The sequence below is a fragment of the Berghia stephanieae genome, chromosome 5 (genome assembly GCF_034508935.2).
Source record: "Berghia stephanieae isolate SIO BIC M18660-M18661 chromosome 5, UCSD_Bste_1.3, whole genome shotgun sequence".
Classification (NCBI taxonomy): Eukaryota; Metazoa; Mollusca; class Gastropoda; order Nudibranchia; family Aeolidiidae; genus Berghia; species Berghia stephanieae.
Genome location: NC_088364.1, coordinates 2,059,748 through 2,079,095, shown reverse-complemented (window position 1 = coordinate 2,079,095; position 19,348 = coordinate 2,059,748). Strand labels below are relative to the sequence as shown.

At 38.9% G+C, this 19,348-nt stretch overlaps 1 protein-coding gene across 2 annotated transcripts in view; it reads right to left on the bottom strand.

Moving 5' to 3' along the window:
- Positions 1 to 922: 922 nt before the first annotated feature.
- Positions 923 to 19,348, bottom strand: part of LOC144972234 (ethanolamine-phosphate cytidylyltransferase-like) — a 42,485-nt gene continuing 24,059 nt past the window's right edge. For both annotated transcript variants that reach the window (XM_078913273.1, XM_078913274.1), the window contains 7 exons: positions 15,865 to 16,003; positions 14,446 to 14,522; positions 10,137 to 10,214; positions 8,241 to 8,306; positions 6,903 to 6,968; positions 5,361 to 5,449; positions 923 to 5,145 (listed from right to left, as the gene is read on the bottom strand). In XM_078913273.1, the coding sequence (XP_078769399.1) occupies positions 5,043 to 5,145; positions 5,361 to 5,449; positions 6,903 to 6,968; positions 8,241 to 8,306; positions 10,137 to 10,214; positions 14,446 to 14,522; positions 15,865 to 16,003 (618 nt within the window). In that variant the 3' untranslated portion in view covers positions 923 to 5,042. The remainder of the gene's footprint in view (positions 5,146 to 5,360; positions 5,450 to 6,902; positions 6,969 to 8,240; positions 8,307 to 10,136; positions 10,215 to 14,445; positions 14,523 to 15,864; positions 16,004 to 19,348) is intronic.

Here is a 19,348-nt window from a genome sequence, read left to right as displayed (position 1 = left end):
GACTTTGTTTTTAAGGGTTTTACGGCGCTTGCAACACATCAAGGTCATATAAGCGCCAGTAAAAAGGAAGAAAATGGGATAGTAAAAAGTTCTAGAATTACAATTACGGCACCCAAGAAAAGGTGAGACAAAGGGGAATTGGTTCAAATAGGAAACAGATGTAGATTCCAAGAGCACACTATCAAAGTACTTAGTTTGAGATCACCTAAAAGTCTCATCCAGACACAAGCACAGGTCCCCAACAGAGGAATACACTCAAATGCTCACAAATCATATAATATAATATGTAAACAAAACATAATACAATGCATAACAGAGAGATGATTTACAAGGAAAAAAATATCATCTCCAAAAACTATACATTTGACTGTTTCCCTCCCAGCCAGGGTACCCGGCCAGTGCCAGGACAAAACCAAGTAATCTCATTCCAAGACAAAGACAGAAAGCTAGTTGGAAAACAGATATAGGGGATAGAAGACACAGTAAGTACCTCCCTGCCCACTATGGGAGGTCAGGAATACACATTCCATCAGGGACAAGCTATCCACAAGATTGCGTTGCCAAAGATGAGGTCATGAGAAGGGACAGTAAATCTGACGTGATCTGTTCACACACGAATTGATCCTTATGAGATGGTCATGACTGGGTCGTTGAGAATAACAAAGCACACACACACACACACACACACACACACACACAATAGAAGTCATCAAATTGTGAAAATTAAAACAATGACAATGTCTATTTGAACCAAATATCCCTGAAGTCTTGTGTATGCATAACGTTATCAACATAAATGATTCCACATTCCTATCTGTAGAAATATCACAAATAATAAATAGTCCAAAAGGGTAGTTGCTGTTGTCCTTTCATATTATATTATTTTTCTTGAATATATGACAATTATGATACATTGTTTTAATTTTTTTTTTTCTTTCAATTCAAATTATCTATCTTGAAAATAGAACACTCGTTATTACATTCTGCTGAAGGTTTTTTTCCCCTCTATTTTCTATTGTTTTATTATGTGTTTGCAATGGATGTTTGACATACAAAAAGGACACGCCCCTAGCCAACCATTGGACGTGAGCTAGTAACAACCAATCCATCACAGAATGGTCCCACACACGTGTAACAACCAATCCATCACAGAATGGTCCCACACACGTGTAACAACCAATCCATCACAGAATGGTCCCACACACGTGTAACAACCAATCCATCACAGAATGGTCCCACACACATGTAACAACCAATCCATCACAGAATGGTCCCACACACGTGTAACAACCAATCCATCACAGAATGGTCCCACACACGTGTAACAACCAATCCATCACAGAATGGTCCCACACACGTGTAACAACCAATCCATCACAGAATGGTCCCACACACGTGTAACAACCAATCCATCACAGAATGGTCCCACACACGTGTAACAACCAATCCATCACAGAATGGTCCCACACACGCGTAACAACCAATCCATCACAGAATGGTCCCACACACGTGTAACAACCAATCCATCACAGAATGGTCCCACACACGTGTAACAACCAATCCATCACAGAATGGTCCCACACACATGTAACAACCAATCCATCACAGAATGGTCCCACACACGTGTAACAACCAATCCATCACAGAATGGTCCCACACACGTGTAACAACCAATCCATCACAGAATGGTCCCACACACGCGTAACAACCAATCCATCACAGAATGGTCCCACACACGTGTAACAACCAATCCATCACAGAATGGTCCCACACACGCGTAACAACCAATCCATCACAGAATGGTCCCACACACGCGTAACAACCAATCCATCACAGAATGGTCCCACACACGTGTAACAACCAATCCATCACAGAATGGTCCCACACACGTGTAACAACCAATCCATCACAGAATGGTCCCACACACGTGTAACAACCAATCCATCACAGAATGGTCCCACACACGTGTAACAACCAATCCATCACAGAATGGTCCCACACACGTGTAACAACCAATCCATCACAGAATGGTCCCACACACGTGTAACAACCAATCCATCACAGAATGGTCCCACACACGTGTAACAACCAATCCATCACAGAATGGTCCCACACACGCGTAACAACCAATCCATCACAGAATGGTCCCACACACGCGTAACAACCAATCCATCACAGAATGGTCCCACACACGTGTAACAACCAATCCATCACAGAATGGTCCCACACACATGTAACAACCAATCCATCACAGAATGGTCCCACACACGCGTAACAACCAATCCATCACAGAATGGTCCCACACACATGTAACAACCAATCCATCACAGAATGGTCCCACACACGTGTAACAACCAATCCATCACAGAATGGTCCCACACACGTGTAACAACCAATCCATCACAGAATGGTCCCACACACGTGTAACAACCAATCCATCACAGAATGGTCCCACACACGCAACGATTCAAATAAACCTTTAGGATTCTAGAAAGAAGAAGAAAAATATGAGCAAATAAAATTCTACATGGTAGAAATGTTTTCATCAACCCTATGAATTCATGACTTCATTAAACCGGTCTAGTAAACAAACACTCACACACACACATACGCAATTCTTGTTTACAAAAAAACAAAACAGGCAAAGTTTTAAAATGAAATGCAGAAAAATCCACAGACTAAATTGACAAAATAATACAAATATTCCGTAGACACAAAATGCTTGTGTCAAACTCCGCATCCAAGTCAAAGCCAAATCAAAATGGCTTCCGGATAACCACATATTTCCTTCAGTCTATGAGTTGAGAAAAGCAAGTGGATCAGACACTTGTGTTGATAATAACAAGAAATGAAGGGAGTTAAAAAGTGATAGAAGGCAACAGAGAATAAAAACGTTTGGGGAGATGGGGAGATGAACCCACGAATGGACGGTTACAACACGTCTCTCTGGCCATATCAAGGATGCTCTGAAATCGGCGCCTTCCACAACTCCACAGAATGGAGGGATGCCGTAACACTCAATGTCAAGGGTTCAATTCCTATGTGGTCTAGTGGTATGACACTCACTTTCCGATCTGAAGGTCCTGGGTTCGAGCCTTGCTCTGTGCATAGTGGAAACCTTGGAAAAGGCTCTTTAATCACATTCTCTCACCGTACTCTGGTGTAAAATGAGTACCTGGCCGTTAACAGCTTTGTCTCTGTCCGAAAAAAATTGTAATATCGCCTCACAGATGTCACGTCCCATCCTACATGTTAAGTGTTGCTATTGGCCAGGGACCAATTGTAAAGGCTTGAGCACGTTTAGTGGATATTGCGCTATATAAAAGCTCATTTAACTCCTATCACCAAAAAATGTTTATTCTCTATTATCTCCTGGCATTTCTCTACTCACCTCATTTCATGTTCGAATCAATAGTAGGAGAAATCCTGTCTGAACCGCCGTTATCTATATATCCATTGGCGACCCCTTCCACCACCACTTCTCTGACAACCCCTACCACCAGCAACTACCACTACGTGCTACCAACCATCTATACACTACCACCACCAAAGATCATAGAATACCCCTCATTCCGACTAAAGTCACCAACATTCTCATACAGAGAGTAGCATTATTAATAATAGAAATACCTTTATAATATCTGGATCAAAAAATAAATGGAATACATACATAAATTAAATGAAACTTTTAACCTTGTTTTCTCCTAATACCACTGAATTGACCTACAAATCATAAATAAACAAGCACACACACACATATATATGTATACATATATGATGATTCAGCCAAAATCGAGGACATCGGTAGGTAATACTGATTCTCCCATCGTAATTCAATAAATACGATCATAATAAATAACAATGTTATGAAAAATAAACATATAGATAAAAATCTGATATATAAAACGGTTACATTGAGAGACGACTAAAAATCCTACAATAAAACATCATGTAATATCAAGCGTTTACCAAAATCAATTCTTACATCCCCTACACATATGGGCAGCCCTGAAAAATACCCCTTGACACAGTCGAATGACACATTGAAAAACAACTTCATTACTCAGTGTGCTGATGGTGACACAAAAGTGAAAAAAAATGAGGAAAATTTTGAAGGATTGATTTTGTAAACTTCGCCGAAGTCCCGGGTTTGAGAGTTTTTGCCAAGATGAGAGTCATTTAAATCGATCGATATATGAAGGACGACTTTTCTGGCCTAATTTTTAAATATGTGTTTTTCCAGAGAACCGCAGCACCGTCATTGAGATGCTAATACATCTTTGATACTCTAACTAACTTGTGAGGAATGGAAAACTTAGGCCAATTTGTTCCAGCACACACATCACGTCTCTCACTGCCAGTACATTTGATTGGCGGAGGGGACATTCCTCCCATGACCACCGAAACCCTTTGATTTCCACGGATCTAAAGTATAACCATCAGCACGGATAACTACTTGTATCCATCATTATTCTATGTTTATCCAGTTTTAAAGGTTGTGGAAGCGAAGATGAATCAAAATCTAACCAAAATTAAGACAGACTAATTTTTGTCTGTGTCTCCAAAACGACCCTTTGTATGTTCCGAAGGCACAAGCCACCAGTAAAACACAAACGTTGTCAGAATGGTTATAGTTCTAGTGACACATCATCCACATTCCATCCGGTCTTCATCACAAAATGACAAGGTCAATCATTGGAATCGAACCTCAACCACGTCGATCCAGTGATACGGAGTTGATAGACAGCTTGTACCATGTCCAAATTTCCACATTGTATGTCAAGCCAACAAAACGGGTCAAAATACTTTTCTGCCGTCTGGAATTTAAGTGATGTTATTATTGTTTTTGTTACTGGATGAGGAAGGGTTTTAAGCCCGAAACATTCCACGTTTGGTATTTTGTTTTTTCACAAAGATGTTATTTAAATTGCTGTTGATGACTTTTGATGAAAGGGTTGTTAGTTTTTTTTGTTAGTCAACTGTGTCAATACAGCCCCAATGTCTGGCCACATCTGTGTGACTCTTTCTATCTGTCAGTGTGTTTAGGCTTGAGCATTCTCCTTCTCCCTTTCCTTCTCCTGGAGATATTGCATAATCTTCATCTCTTTCTCCTCTTTCTTCTTGTTACGTGTCTTGTATTCCAATCTGTGGGGTAGAAAGGTGGAAGGGTTGTTGATGATGTCGATGATGATGATGATGATGATTAGGATGATGATAATGATAATGATGATGATGGTAATGACAATGATGATGATGATAATGATGAGGATGATGATAATAATAATGATGATGATGATGACAATGATGATGGCGATGACATACACACACACACACACACACAAACAAATGCCACAACATACCTGTGTTTGATAATCCTTTCAATGATAATGGCTGTGGTCAAATCATTCTTACTGTCAATCATGTGGAACTTGCCTTGACTTTTGGGTTCCTGTGACATCACAGAGTAAAACAATACACATCATGTAACACGCATGGATATCATCAGCATTACAAGGAGAATCCCTAGACAAGATAACAGAAAACCCCATTGACAGATACGCCACAAACAATTCGAACTGCTTCAAAATCCCACAGACAAGAACACAAAACTACAGAAATTCTTTCTTCATTAGAACTATCTTGGAGTGGAATGGGCTGGATGAACTGGTCATCATGGCACCACACCTAAACGATTTCAAGGCCCGACTGACATGGGCCCGCGCCCAATGAGGACGCCACTGAAATACAACCAGACCATTGGTTTCTTCAGCGCCAACCATACAGATACCATACAGAAGACTAGAAGAATGTTTAGCGTCCCATTTAGACGTACAGACTTTTCAGACACGGTCCGACGGATGTCGACAAATTGTGGATAATGGACCAAAACTCGTGAAAACTGAGCGTGTAAACGAGGAATTTCAATCAATCCGAACAAATGTGATAATGGACCAAAACTCGTGAAAACTGAGCGTGTAAACGAGGAATTTCATCTCATCCGAACAAATTGTGGATAATGGACCAAACCCATGAAAACTGAGCGTGTAAACGAGGAATTTCAATCAAATCCGACGGATGTCCACCCAAGCTCCGGATGTCAGGAGCTGCCTGATATTTTCCTGTCTTCGAGTTGATGGTTCATCGAAGTCTAGTGGGTGATTAGTTTTCAAGTCCCTCTTACTTCACACTATGGAAGGGGGTCTCTCTCTATTGAGTAAGTGAAGTTTACGGCACTATGGAAGGGGGGATGGGGGGAGGAACCACACACAAATACACACAAACACACAACGTTTCCCAAGATTGACAATGGAAGTACAATGTCCCATATCCGATGCAATTAACTGCCTGTCTAAACGGAACTTCTCGATTCACATCTATCACGTCTCATCTATGTTCGTCGAACCATGTACGAAGGCTATACGTCTAAATGGGCCACTAGAGATGAGTGTTCTATCCTTCAATCCCATCCACGACTTCCTTCACATTTACACGGTAGCCTCACCAGTTAAGGAACAGTTATCATTAAGCCCTGCCTACATTTTTTTTTCTAACCCTCCTGTCCATACAAGTCATTGGGTGGCTGGGTCTTTTACATCTGGCGGAAAGTACTTTGATACAGGCTTACATTTTATCAAAATGGTAAAAACAATCCATTCAACAGTGTAATAAAATAAAAGTCTCTTTATTCTGCCGTTGTTTTTAAGAAAACATGTCTGATGTTCTTTGTCTAGAGTGTGGGGAAGGGGGAAATCTATCAAATGATATACATTTCACCATATTTGTGTAGTGTCATTTTCAAACTGGTGGGGGGACATTTTCATTTAGGGGGCTCGTCTTAGTCCCTCCCCAATTCCAGGATATCACCCCCCACTATTCCAGTGAATCACAGACAAAACACTTACAGCATAGGGATCCGTGCCGTCCACGTCTGGGCTGATCTTGGTCATCCCATGACAGACTATGTCTACCTGGAATAGACAACAGGGGAAGGAGGGGGGGGGGGGGGATGTGGTGTACAACGGTTTTTATCACGACACAAGCAATGTCAGACACCGAGTATAGCAAGTCATTTCAAACAAAACAAAAAATGAATTTGTGTGTGTTTCACTTTATAAAAGTTTTTAATTATCTGTGATTATTTAAATACACACACACACACACACAAACACACACACACACATATTCATGCATGCACATACACCTAGAAAAAGCCACACACACACATATTTTCACATATACTTATACACCTACACACAAACACATATATGCATTCACATACACCTACATAAAAAGGCACACACAAACACACACACACACACACATAAAATACATCCAGACACACACACACATACACACACAATAATACATCCAGACACACACACACACACACACAATAATACATCCAGACACACACACACATACACACACAATAATACATCCAGACACACACACACACACACATAAAATACATCCAGACACACACACACAATAATACATACAGACACACACACACACACACACACACATAAAAATACATCCACACACACACACATAAAATACAGCCAGACATACACACACAATAATACATCCAGACACACACACATAAAATACATCCAGACACACACAACACAATAAACATCCAGACACACACACATAAAACCGACACACAACGCACACACATAAATACATCCAACACACACACACATAAAATACATCACACAACACCATAAAATACATCCAGACACACACATACGCACACACATAAAAATACATCCAGACATACCCACACATAAAATACATCCAGACACACACACACGCACACACATAAAACATCAACACACACACGCACACACATAAAAACATCCAACACATCACCGCACACACATAAAAATACATCCAGACACACACACACATAAAATACATCCAGACACACACACACGCACACACACATAAAATACATCCAGACACACACACACGCACACACATAAAAATACATCCAGACACACACACACACACACGCACACACACATAAAATACATCCAGACACACACACACACACACACATAAAATACATCCAGACACACACACACACACATAAAATACATCCAGACAACACACACACACATAAAACACATCCAGACACACACACACAGACACACCCACATAAAAATACATCCAGACACACACACATACACACACACACACACACACATAGACACCAACCTGGTCGAAAGACCTACCTTAAAGTGTTCCATCAAATCCTTGGTGACAGAATACGGAGCTCCAATCACCACCTCTGACACAAACTGTCAAACAAACACACAAATATTCACATACAATAGGGTTCAACAGTTGTAAAGTCACTTCCTCCGTTCTAAACTATGGAACAATGGCGGACGCCATTATCTCCATCACCGCCCTCATTAAATACTTCTCTGACAAGCTTAAAATTGTATCCAGAGGAGAAAATCATTAGAAATCTGATCATGTTTTGACTTTTATAAATTCTGATCACATGACACATGAAAAAGTTCTAGCCAGCATGGAGAATAAAGAGTACCGGTTTTCTTTGTTTAGAACCAAGCTGTTGGTTGCTAGGCGGACGTGACATCAAGACTATTGAATCCTATTAAATTAAAGCAGATTGATTGGGTTATTGATAAACACAATTTGTAATCTCAGATCCTCACAAGCTTGACCAGTCAAAATCTAAAACACAATCAAGTGGATATAACCCTATAAATAGAATAAAGTTGGCATCACTCAAGTACTTGCTATTGTTTTTTGACATCCGCGTTTATGAGTAATTCTCACTAAACTGTATTAACCAGACTATAAGCGTTCAAGGTTACACACAGTTTTGTGTGTTGGTCCATTATACTTCTGGATGGCAATGTTGCGAGCTTCATACCAAGCGCTTACTATCTATAAACGTGATTGTACACCTGTACGAGTCATCATACGTTAGAAATCCATAAATACACCTGTATGAGTCATCATTCACAGAAATCCATAAATACACCTGTATGAGTCATCATACGTTAGAAATCCATAAATACACCTGTATGAGTCATCATTCATAGAAATCCATAAATACACCTGTACACCATCATCGGCATCAACAACAATGGATGCACTATAGACTGTCTTCAGGCCCTTTGTCACCATCATCGACATCAACAACAATGGATGCACTATAGACTGTCTTCAGGCCCTTTGTCACCATCAGCGGCATCAACAACAATGGATGCACTATAGACTGTCTTCAGGCCCTTTGTCACCATCATCAACAATGGATGCACTATAGACTGTCTTCAGGCCCTTTGTCACTATCAACAACAATGGATGCACTATAGATTGTCTTCAGGCCCTTCGTCACCATCAACAACAATGGATGCACTATAGACTGTCTTCAGGCCCTTTGTCACCATCATCGACATCAACAACAATGGATGCACTATAGACTGTCTTCAGGCCCTTTGTCACCATCAGCGGCATCAACAACAATGGATGCACTATAGACTGTCTTCAGGCCCTTTGTCACCATCACGCATCAACAACAATGGATGCACTATAGACTGTCTTCAGGCCCTTTGTCACCATCATCGACATCAACAACAATGGATGCACTATAGACTGTCTTCAGGCCCTTTGTCACCATCATCGACATCAACAACAATGGATGCACTATAGACTGTCTTCAGGCCCTTTGTCACCATCATCGGCATCAACAACAATGGATGCACTATAGACTGTCTTCAGGCCCTTTGTCACCATCATCGCAACAACAATGGATGCACTATAGACTGTCTTCAGGCCCTTTGTCACCATCATCGCATCAACAACAATGGATGCACTATAGACTGTCTTCAGGCCCTTCTGTCACCATCTCTATATTGAACACCACAAGGTATATAACTGTCTTCAGGCCCTTTGTCACCATCATCGACATCAACAACAATGGATGCACTATAGACTGTCTTCAGGCCCTTTGTCACCATCAGCGGCATCAACAACAATGGATGCACTATAGACTGTCTTCAGGCCCTTTGTCACCATCTTTCGACATCAACAACAATGATGCAACTAAGAAAATGTTTTAAAACGTGGTTACATGACCAATGTCTCCAACTCACCCGACAAGCCAGAACACTTAGAGTCCTTTCGTGTAGATTCATGATGGGGTAGTTGGATCCCTTGTAACGATTTACAACCTGGAAAACACACACATATGTTTGGTTTTTTGTTGATAAGGGTTTTACGGGGCTTGCAACACATTAACGCCATATCAGCGCCAGTAAAAAGGAAGAAAATGGGATAGTAAAAAGTTCTAGAATAACAATTAAAGCACAAAAGAAAAGGTGAGACAAAGGGGAATTGGTTCAAATAGGGAACACCTGTAGATTCCAAGAGCACACCATCAAAGTACTTAGTTTGAGATCACCTAAAAGTCTCATCCAGACACAAGCACAGGTCCCAACTAAGAAGAATACACTCAAATGTTTACAAATCATATAATATACTATTAGTATGTAAACTGAACAAAATACAATACATAACAGCGAGATGATTTACAAAGAAAAAAATATCATCTCCCAAACTATAACTATACATTCAACTGTTTCCCTCCCAGCCAAGGAACCTCAGCCAGGGTCAGGACAAAACTAAGTAATCTCATTCCAAGACAACGACAGGAAACAATTGGAAAACGGGTATGGGGGGATAGAAGACACAGCATGTACCTCCCTGCCCACTATGGGAGGTCAGGATCCCCACCCAGGAACACACACATCAACTAGCGATTCAAAATCCTATGTAACGATTTACAACCTGGAAAACACACACATCAACTAGGGATTCAAAATCCTTTGTAACGATTTACAACCTGGAAAACACACACATCAACTAGGATTCAAAATCCTATGTAACGATTTACAACCTGGAAAACACACACATCAACTAGGGATTCAAAATCCTTTGTAACAATTTACAACCTGGAAAACACACACATCAACTAGGATTCAAAATCCTTGTAACGATTTACAACCTGGAAAACACACACATCAACTAGGATTCAAAATCCTTTGTAACGATTTACAACCTGGAAAACACACACATCAACTAGGGATTCAAAATCCTTTGTAACAATTTACAACCTGGAAAACACACACATCAACTAGGATTCAAAATCCTATGTAACAGATTTACAACCTGGAAAACACACACATCAACTAGGGATTCAAAATCCTTTGTTAAGACAATTTACCAAACCTGGAAAACACACACATCAACTAGGGATTCAAAATCCTTTGTAACGATTTACAACCTGGAAAACACACAATAACTAGGATTCATGACAATTACAACCTGAAAAACAACATCAACTAGATTCAAAATCCTATGTAACGATTTACAACCTGGAAAACACACACATCAACTAGGGATTCAAAATCCTTTGTAACATTTACAACCTGGAAAACACACACATCAACTAGGATTCAAAATCCTTGTAACGATTTACAACCTGAAAACACACACATCAACTAGGGATTCAAAATCCTTGTAACGATTTACAACCTGGAAAACACACACATCAACTAGGGATTCAAAATCCTTTGTAACAATTTACAACCTGGAAAACACACACATCAACTAGGGATTCAAAATCCTTGTAACAATTTACAACCTGGAAAACACACACATCAACTAGGGATTCAAAATCCTTTGTAACAATTTACAACCTGGAAAACACACACATCAACTATGGATTCAAAATCCTTTGTAACAATTTACAACCTGGAAAACACACACATCAACTAGGATTCAAAATCCTTTGTAACAATTTACAACCTGGAAAACACACACATCAACTATGGATTCAAAATCCTTTGTAACAATTTACAACCTGGAAAACACACACATCAACTATGGGATTCAAAATCCTTTGTAACAATTTACAACCTGGAAAACACACACATCAACTAGGATTCAAAATCCTTGTAACAATTTACAACCTGGAAAACACAACATCAACTATGGATTCAAAATCCTTTGTAACAATTTACAACCTGGAAAACACACACATCAACTAGGATTCAAAATCCTTTGTAACAATTTAAACTGAAAACACAACACAGATCAATCCTGAACATTACAACTGGAAAACACACACATCAACTAGGGATTCAAAATCCTTTGTAACAATTTACAACCTGGAAAACCCCATCAACACACCTAAACAACTATAGGGATTCAAAATCCTTTGTAACAATTTACAACCTGGAAAACACACACATCAACTAGGATTCAAAATCCTATGTAACGATTTACAACCTGGAAAACACACACATCAACTATGGATTCAAAATCCTTTGTAACAATTTACAACCTGGAAAACACACACATCAACTATGGATTCAAAATCCTTGTAACATTTACAACCTGGAAAACACACACATCAACTATGGATTCAAAATCCTATGTAACGATTTACAACCTGGAAAACACACACATCAACTATGGATTCAAAATCCTTTGTAACAATTTACAACCTGGAAAACACACACATCAACTATGGATTCAAAATCCTTGTAACAATTTACAACCTGGAAAACACACACATCAACTCGGGATTCAAAATCCTATGTAACAATTTACAACCTGGAAAACACACACATCAACTAGGATTCAAAATCCTTTGTAACAATTTACAACCTGGAAAACACACACATCAACTATGGATTCAAAATCCTTTGTAACAATTTAACGAAACACACCATCACTAGGATCAATCTTGTAACAATACACCTGGAAACACACACATCAACTATGGATTCAAAATCCTATGTAACGATTTACAACCTGGAAAACACACACATCAACTAGCGATTCAAAATCCTATGTAACGATTTACAACCTGGAAAACACACACATCAACTAGGGATTCAAAATCCTTTGTAACGATTTACAACCTGGAAAACACACACATCAACTAGGGATTCAAAATCCTTTGTAACAATTTACAACCAGGAAAACACACACATCAACTAGGATTCAAAATCCTATGTAACAATTTACAACCTGGAAAACACACACATCAACTAGGGATTCAAAATCCTTTGTAACAATTTACAACCTGGAAAACACACACATCAACTAGGGATTCAAAATCCTTTGTAACGATTTACAACCTGGAAAACACACACATCAACTAGGGATTCAAAATCCTTTGTAACAATTTACAACCTGGAAAACACACACATCAACTATGGATTCAAAATCCTTTGTAACAATTTACAACCTGGAAAACACACACATCAACTAGCGATTCAAAATCCTTTGTAACAATTTACAACCTGGAAAACACACACATCAACTAGCGATTCAAAATCCTATGTAACAATTTACAACCTGGAAAACACACACATCAACTAGGGATTCAAATCCTTTGTAACGATTTACAACCTGGATAACACACACATCAACTAGGGATTCAAAATCCTTTGTAACAATTTACAACCTGGAAAACACACACATCAACTAGGGATTCAAAATCCTATGTAACGATTTACAACCTGGAAAACACACACATCAACTATGGATTCAAAATCCTTTGTAACAATTTACAACCTGGAAAACACACACATCAACTAGGGATTCAAAATCTTGCTCAAGAGAATAAAAAAAAAAAAAAAAGAAAAGAAACTACAAACAAAAGTGTTAAAGGGTTCGAACTTGAGAATCCTAGGATTTAAAAAAAAAAAAGAAAAAATCTTTTATATAGTGCAATTTCCAAGCGCTTTACAAGGGTTCCCTGGCCAACAGCAACATTTTACATTTAGGACGGGACATGATGCCTGTTAGGAAATGTTACAATTTTTTTCAGACAGAGACAACGTTGTTAATGGCCAGGTACTCATTTTACAACTGAGTACGGTGAAAGATTATGAGTAAAGAGCCTTCTCCAAGGACTCAACCAGGTGCCGAGCAAGGCTCGAACCCAGGACATTCCAATCCAAAAGCGAGTGGCATACCACTAGAGCACATAGTCGAGAATCCTCGGATCCAATGCAATAGTGATTTACTTTCCCACCTCACTGAGAAATTATTTAAAAGAAGAAAAAAATAAATAAAAAAAGTCAAAACAAAAGTGTGTTCAGTTGGCAGAGTAATGGCTTCACAAGCAAAAGGATCAAGATTGATTCCCCCCCCCCCCCCCCCCCCGAATTCAACCAGCAGTGATTGGGTAGTTAGTTGGGTCTGTTAAACCCGGTGAAATGTACATTGTGATAGACTAGCATCCTATCCAAAGGGTAACATGCAATTGCTATTGTCTGTTTGATGCCATGGTAACAGGGATAAACTCCATGAGACGAAGGGCTCTGACTCTGAGGGAATATTTCAAGTCCTAGAATGTGAAGGAGATTCCATGCCAAAGATACTTACAGGGTCGGTGTGGAGACCAACAATGACGAAATCTCCAAGGGCTGCTGCCTTCTCTAGGAAATCCAAGTGTCCGACATCTTGTCTTGGTTAAGGTTGGGGACAATGTCTATAGTATTATATTATAGTCTGTCGTCTTTTATTGTGGTCAGTGGTCAGTCAACAAACTTGATTAGAAATATAAGATCGTATCTTAAGGTTGGGGATTATCTCTATATTATAGTCTGTCCTCTTTTATTGTGGTCAGTGGTCAGTCAACAAACCTGATTAGAAATATAAGATTGTATCTTAAGGTTGGGGATTATCTCTATATTATAGTCTGTCCTCTTTTATTGTGGTCAGTGGTCAGTCAACAAACCTGATTAGAAGATCGTATCTTAAGGTTGGGGATTATCTCTATATTATAGTCTGTCCTCTTTTATTGTGGTCAGTGGTCAGTCAACAAACCTGATTAGAAGATCGTATCTTAAGGTTGGGGATTATCTCTATATTATAGTCTGTCCTCTTTTATTGTGGTCAGTGGTCAGTCAACAAACCTGATTAGAAGATCGTATCTTAAGGTTGGGGATTATCTCTATATCATAGTCTGTCCTCACTTTTTTTTTTGCAGTCAGTGGTCAGTCAACCCTGACTGGTTAAAAGTCCGACAACAAATTAAATATTCCTGCTGACCAATGTAAGAAATCAGAAAACGGGCACTGGTGTCAAACAAACATCCCAAACAGGTTTCTATCAAGCAGTGCCAAGTCATGAAGAAAGAAAAGTACGATGAAAACTCGTGCAACAATATCAGCCTGCCTCAAATGAAGCACTTTACAAACAGTACCAAAGCCAACAGCAACACTTAATGTGAAAGACGAGATATCATGCCTGTTAGGCGGTATTACAATTCTTTTTTTGACAGAGACAACGTTGTTAATGGCCAGGCCAGGTACCCATTTTACACCTGAGTATGATGACCCACTGGTTTGAGTGTCATACAAGTAGATCACGAAGCCATACACAAAAACAAAATTAGGACAAGAGCCATTCACACAAATCAATGTGTCAAGACCCATCAAAGGGAGCCATCAGTGTGTCATGACCCATCGATGTCACTGTGTCTGTCATGACCCATCAAATCAGTGCCTGATGTCATGACCCATCACATGTCTGTGTCATGACCCATCAAAGTCTGTGTCATGACCCATCAATGTCTGTGTCATGACCCATCAAAGTCAGTGTAATGACCCATCGATGTCTGTGTCATGACCCATCAAAGTCAGTGTCATGACCCATCGATGTCTGTGTCATGACCCATCAAAGTCTGTGTCATGACCCATCAAAGTCTGTGTCATGACCATTCAAGATGACCCTTTAAAGTCTATGTCATGACCCCTTAAAGCCTGGGTCGTAACTTATCCAAGTTAGTGTCAAGGATACGGAAGAGATCAAAGGCTCCAGCCACATAGACAATCTTATCTCCAGGATTGGGATCTCGACCTGAGGAAAACTGGATGATCTTTCTAGAAGTTGTCAGGAACTGTGACACGCCTGTCCATGGGCTGTGGCTGCTGGGACACTGTGGGGAACATCAAGGATTGGATGATGATGATGATGATGATGATGATGATGATGATGATGATATGGTGGTGATAGTGATGATACTGGTGGTGATAGTGATGATCATGACTGATGATGATGATGATGTGGTGATGATGATGATGATGGTTATGACAATTATGGTAATGAAATGGCGATGATATTGGTGGTGGTGGTGGTGGTGGTGGTGGTGGTGATGGTGGTTTTGATGCATGGGTATGCTTACATTAAAGCCCAACCTTTCCCATACCCTTTTGACCACCAGAGACTAATCACAATCCAGACAATATTTAGAAGGACTAGTCGTGTGATCTAAGACTACACACACAACTAGTCAATAAGATTAAATTATGAATTGTTACACTATTGCTGAACACTCTGGACAGAAATAGTTGAACACAGTTTTAGTTTTAGTAGAGGCGATTTAAATCTTAAGATTTGATATAATGAATTAGGTAAAGATGAAAATGCTAGTCTAAACATTATTGTTTCTTATATTTCAGGTTGTAACCCTATTAATCACTTTATTTGAACCAAATGATTTTACGAAAAAAAAAAAGACCTGATGTGAATATTTATTGAAATGGCGACTGAAACTCCTGTCTCTTTAAAGAGAAAAAATAAAAATAAACAGCTGAACAAGACTAGAACATGTATTATTCATAATCCAGACTTTACAAACTGTGACTAGAACATGTATTATTCATAATCCAGACTTTACAAACTGTGACTAGAACATGTATTATTCATAATCCAGACTTTACTAACTGTGACTAGAACATGTATTATTCATAATCCAGACTTTACTAACTGTGACTAGAACATGTATTATTCATAATCCAGACTTTACAAACTGTGACTAGAACATGTATTATTCATAATCCAGACTTTACAAACTGTGAATAGAACATGTATTATTCATAATCCAGACTTTACAAACTGTGACTAGAACATGTATTATTCATAATCCAGACTTTACAACTGTGACTAGAACATGTATTATTCATAATCCAGACTTACAACTGTGACTAGAACATGTATTATTCATAATCCAGACTTTACTAACTGTGACTAGAACATGTATTATTCATAATCCAGACTTTACAAACTGTGACTAGAACATGTATTATTCATAATCCAGACTTTACAAACTGTGACTAGAACATGTATTATTCATAATCCAGACTTTACAACGAAACTGTTGGACTAGAACATGTATTATTCATAATCCAGACTTTACAAACTGTGACTAGAACATGTATTATTCATAATCCAGACTTTACTAACTGTGACTAGAACATGTATTATTCATAATCCAGACTTTACAAACTGTGAATAGAACATGTATTATTCATAATCCAGACTTTACTAACTGTGACTAGAACATGTATTATTCATAATCCAGACTTTACAAACTGTGAATAGAACATGTATTATTCATAATCCAGACTTTACTAACTGTGGAGACGTTACAATATTAAGTGAAATTGGATGGAAAAAAATTCAAGAGGTGAAATCTAGACGACTGCTTAGTGACGAACCACGGTATAGACTAACTTCCATATGTGATCAGATTCCCCTAATCTCCGTTTTTAAGTGAACGTTTGTGAAATTATCTTCAAAAAGCATTTTATAATGATCATTGGGTCACATTATGTCTTCACAATAGTACAATAACTATTTCTCTCCATATTTATGAAATTATATGACGTTATCGTTGATATCTTTTATTTTACACGTGATTTCAAAAGTCTATGCCAAAATTTGCACTTAATGACCTTTCAAGGGCAATAACGCTATGATGGCAACACTTAATTTTTGGCAAACAAGTGAAAATCAACTCATCAGAGGTTCTCCTTCAATAAAAAGTAGGTGGCATAAATTCCCCAGGGGGGGGGGGGGGGGGGGGGGGGGGGGGTTGGGGGTCCCAGTGGCCCACGGTATAAACTGTTACTAGTGTGTTGTTTATTACTCTCAAAACCACCCCTCTCACAATTACACAGTTATAGGCCCTCGATAAACATATTTATAGAACATTATCACACAATAACACAATAATAATAATAATAATAATAATAATAATAATAATAATAATAATAATAAATCTTTTAAAAACCAAACCCCCCCCCCCCCCAAAAAAAAAACCCCATATATTATATATATATATATATATATATATATATATATATATATATATATATATATATATATAATATATATATATATATATATAATATATATATATATATGTTGTACAAATAAAACTGAACTATTCTGTTCTAGGACAAAGGATTCCATATTGGTAATAGGGTCAAATTGAGTTATTGACATTGCTGTACTGATGTCTACATACGATCTTTGCGCAATATCCCTTCCATAAGATGTATCCGTCACCTGTCAAAAACATTGGTTTTTTTCCAATGTCAAGTTTTAAGAGTTTTTGACAATCAGTATTTAAATTTAAAAAAACAAACAAGCAAACAAAACAAAAATACCCCTTTGCCCCCCCCCCCCCCCCCCCCCAACAAAGACAAACCAGGAATTTGTCAAAGTGGGACAAAGGTAGCTTAAGAGTTCACTTCCTGTGTTTGAAACCAAAGATTAAAAACCCCCCCAAAAAACTACAGCATCTATGTAGCGCAATATCCACTAAACATGCTCAAAGTGCTTTACAAGGGGTCCCAAGCCAAGAGAAACATTTAACATATGTAAAACATCTCCATGTGTCAAAATACACGAGAGTCAAACTATTTTATTGTGGAATGTCATTTTGTGTGTGCCACCTTCTGACTAATAGATCACAGGTTTGAGTCTCGCTCTGGGTGGTGCAAAATTGAATACTTGGAAAAGGCTTGTTACTCACATTCTCCCACTGTAATCATGTGTAAAGAGATTGAACAAGTGTTATCTCTGTCCAAAAAAAATTTCTAACATCACCTCACAGGAACCAATTCTCCTTTTACACATAAGTGTTGCTGTTGGCTTGGGAAACTGTGTAAAATGCTTTGAGCATGTTCAGTGGACATTGTGCTATATATAAATGGGGAAGTAGAAAAATAGGGCATGGGGAAGTGCCGGATGAAAACAGAGAACAAAAAGTCACGGGGTCAGTGCCAGACTCAGGGTCAAAGTGACAAGACACCTGGCAGGGAGAGAGGGGACAGCGAGTCTTGTCTCGTTGTGGTCATGTCATCACAGTAGAGGGGTGCATGATTGGTACTAAGTTTGAAAGCCATAAGTTTTGTGTGGCTGGATAGCTCATCGGTTGTGTGACCGCTCGCTGTCCCCCCCCCCCCCCCCCCCCCCCCTCTCTCTCTCTTTCTCT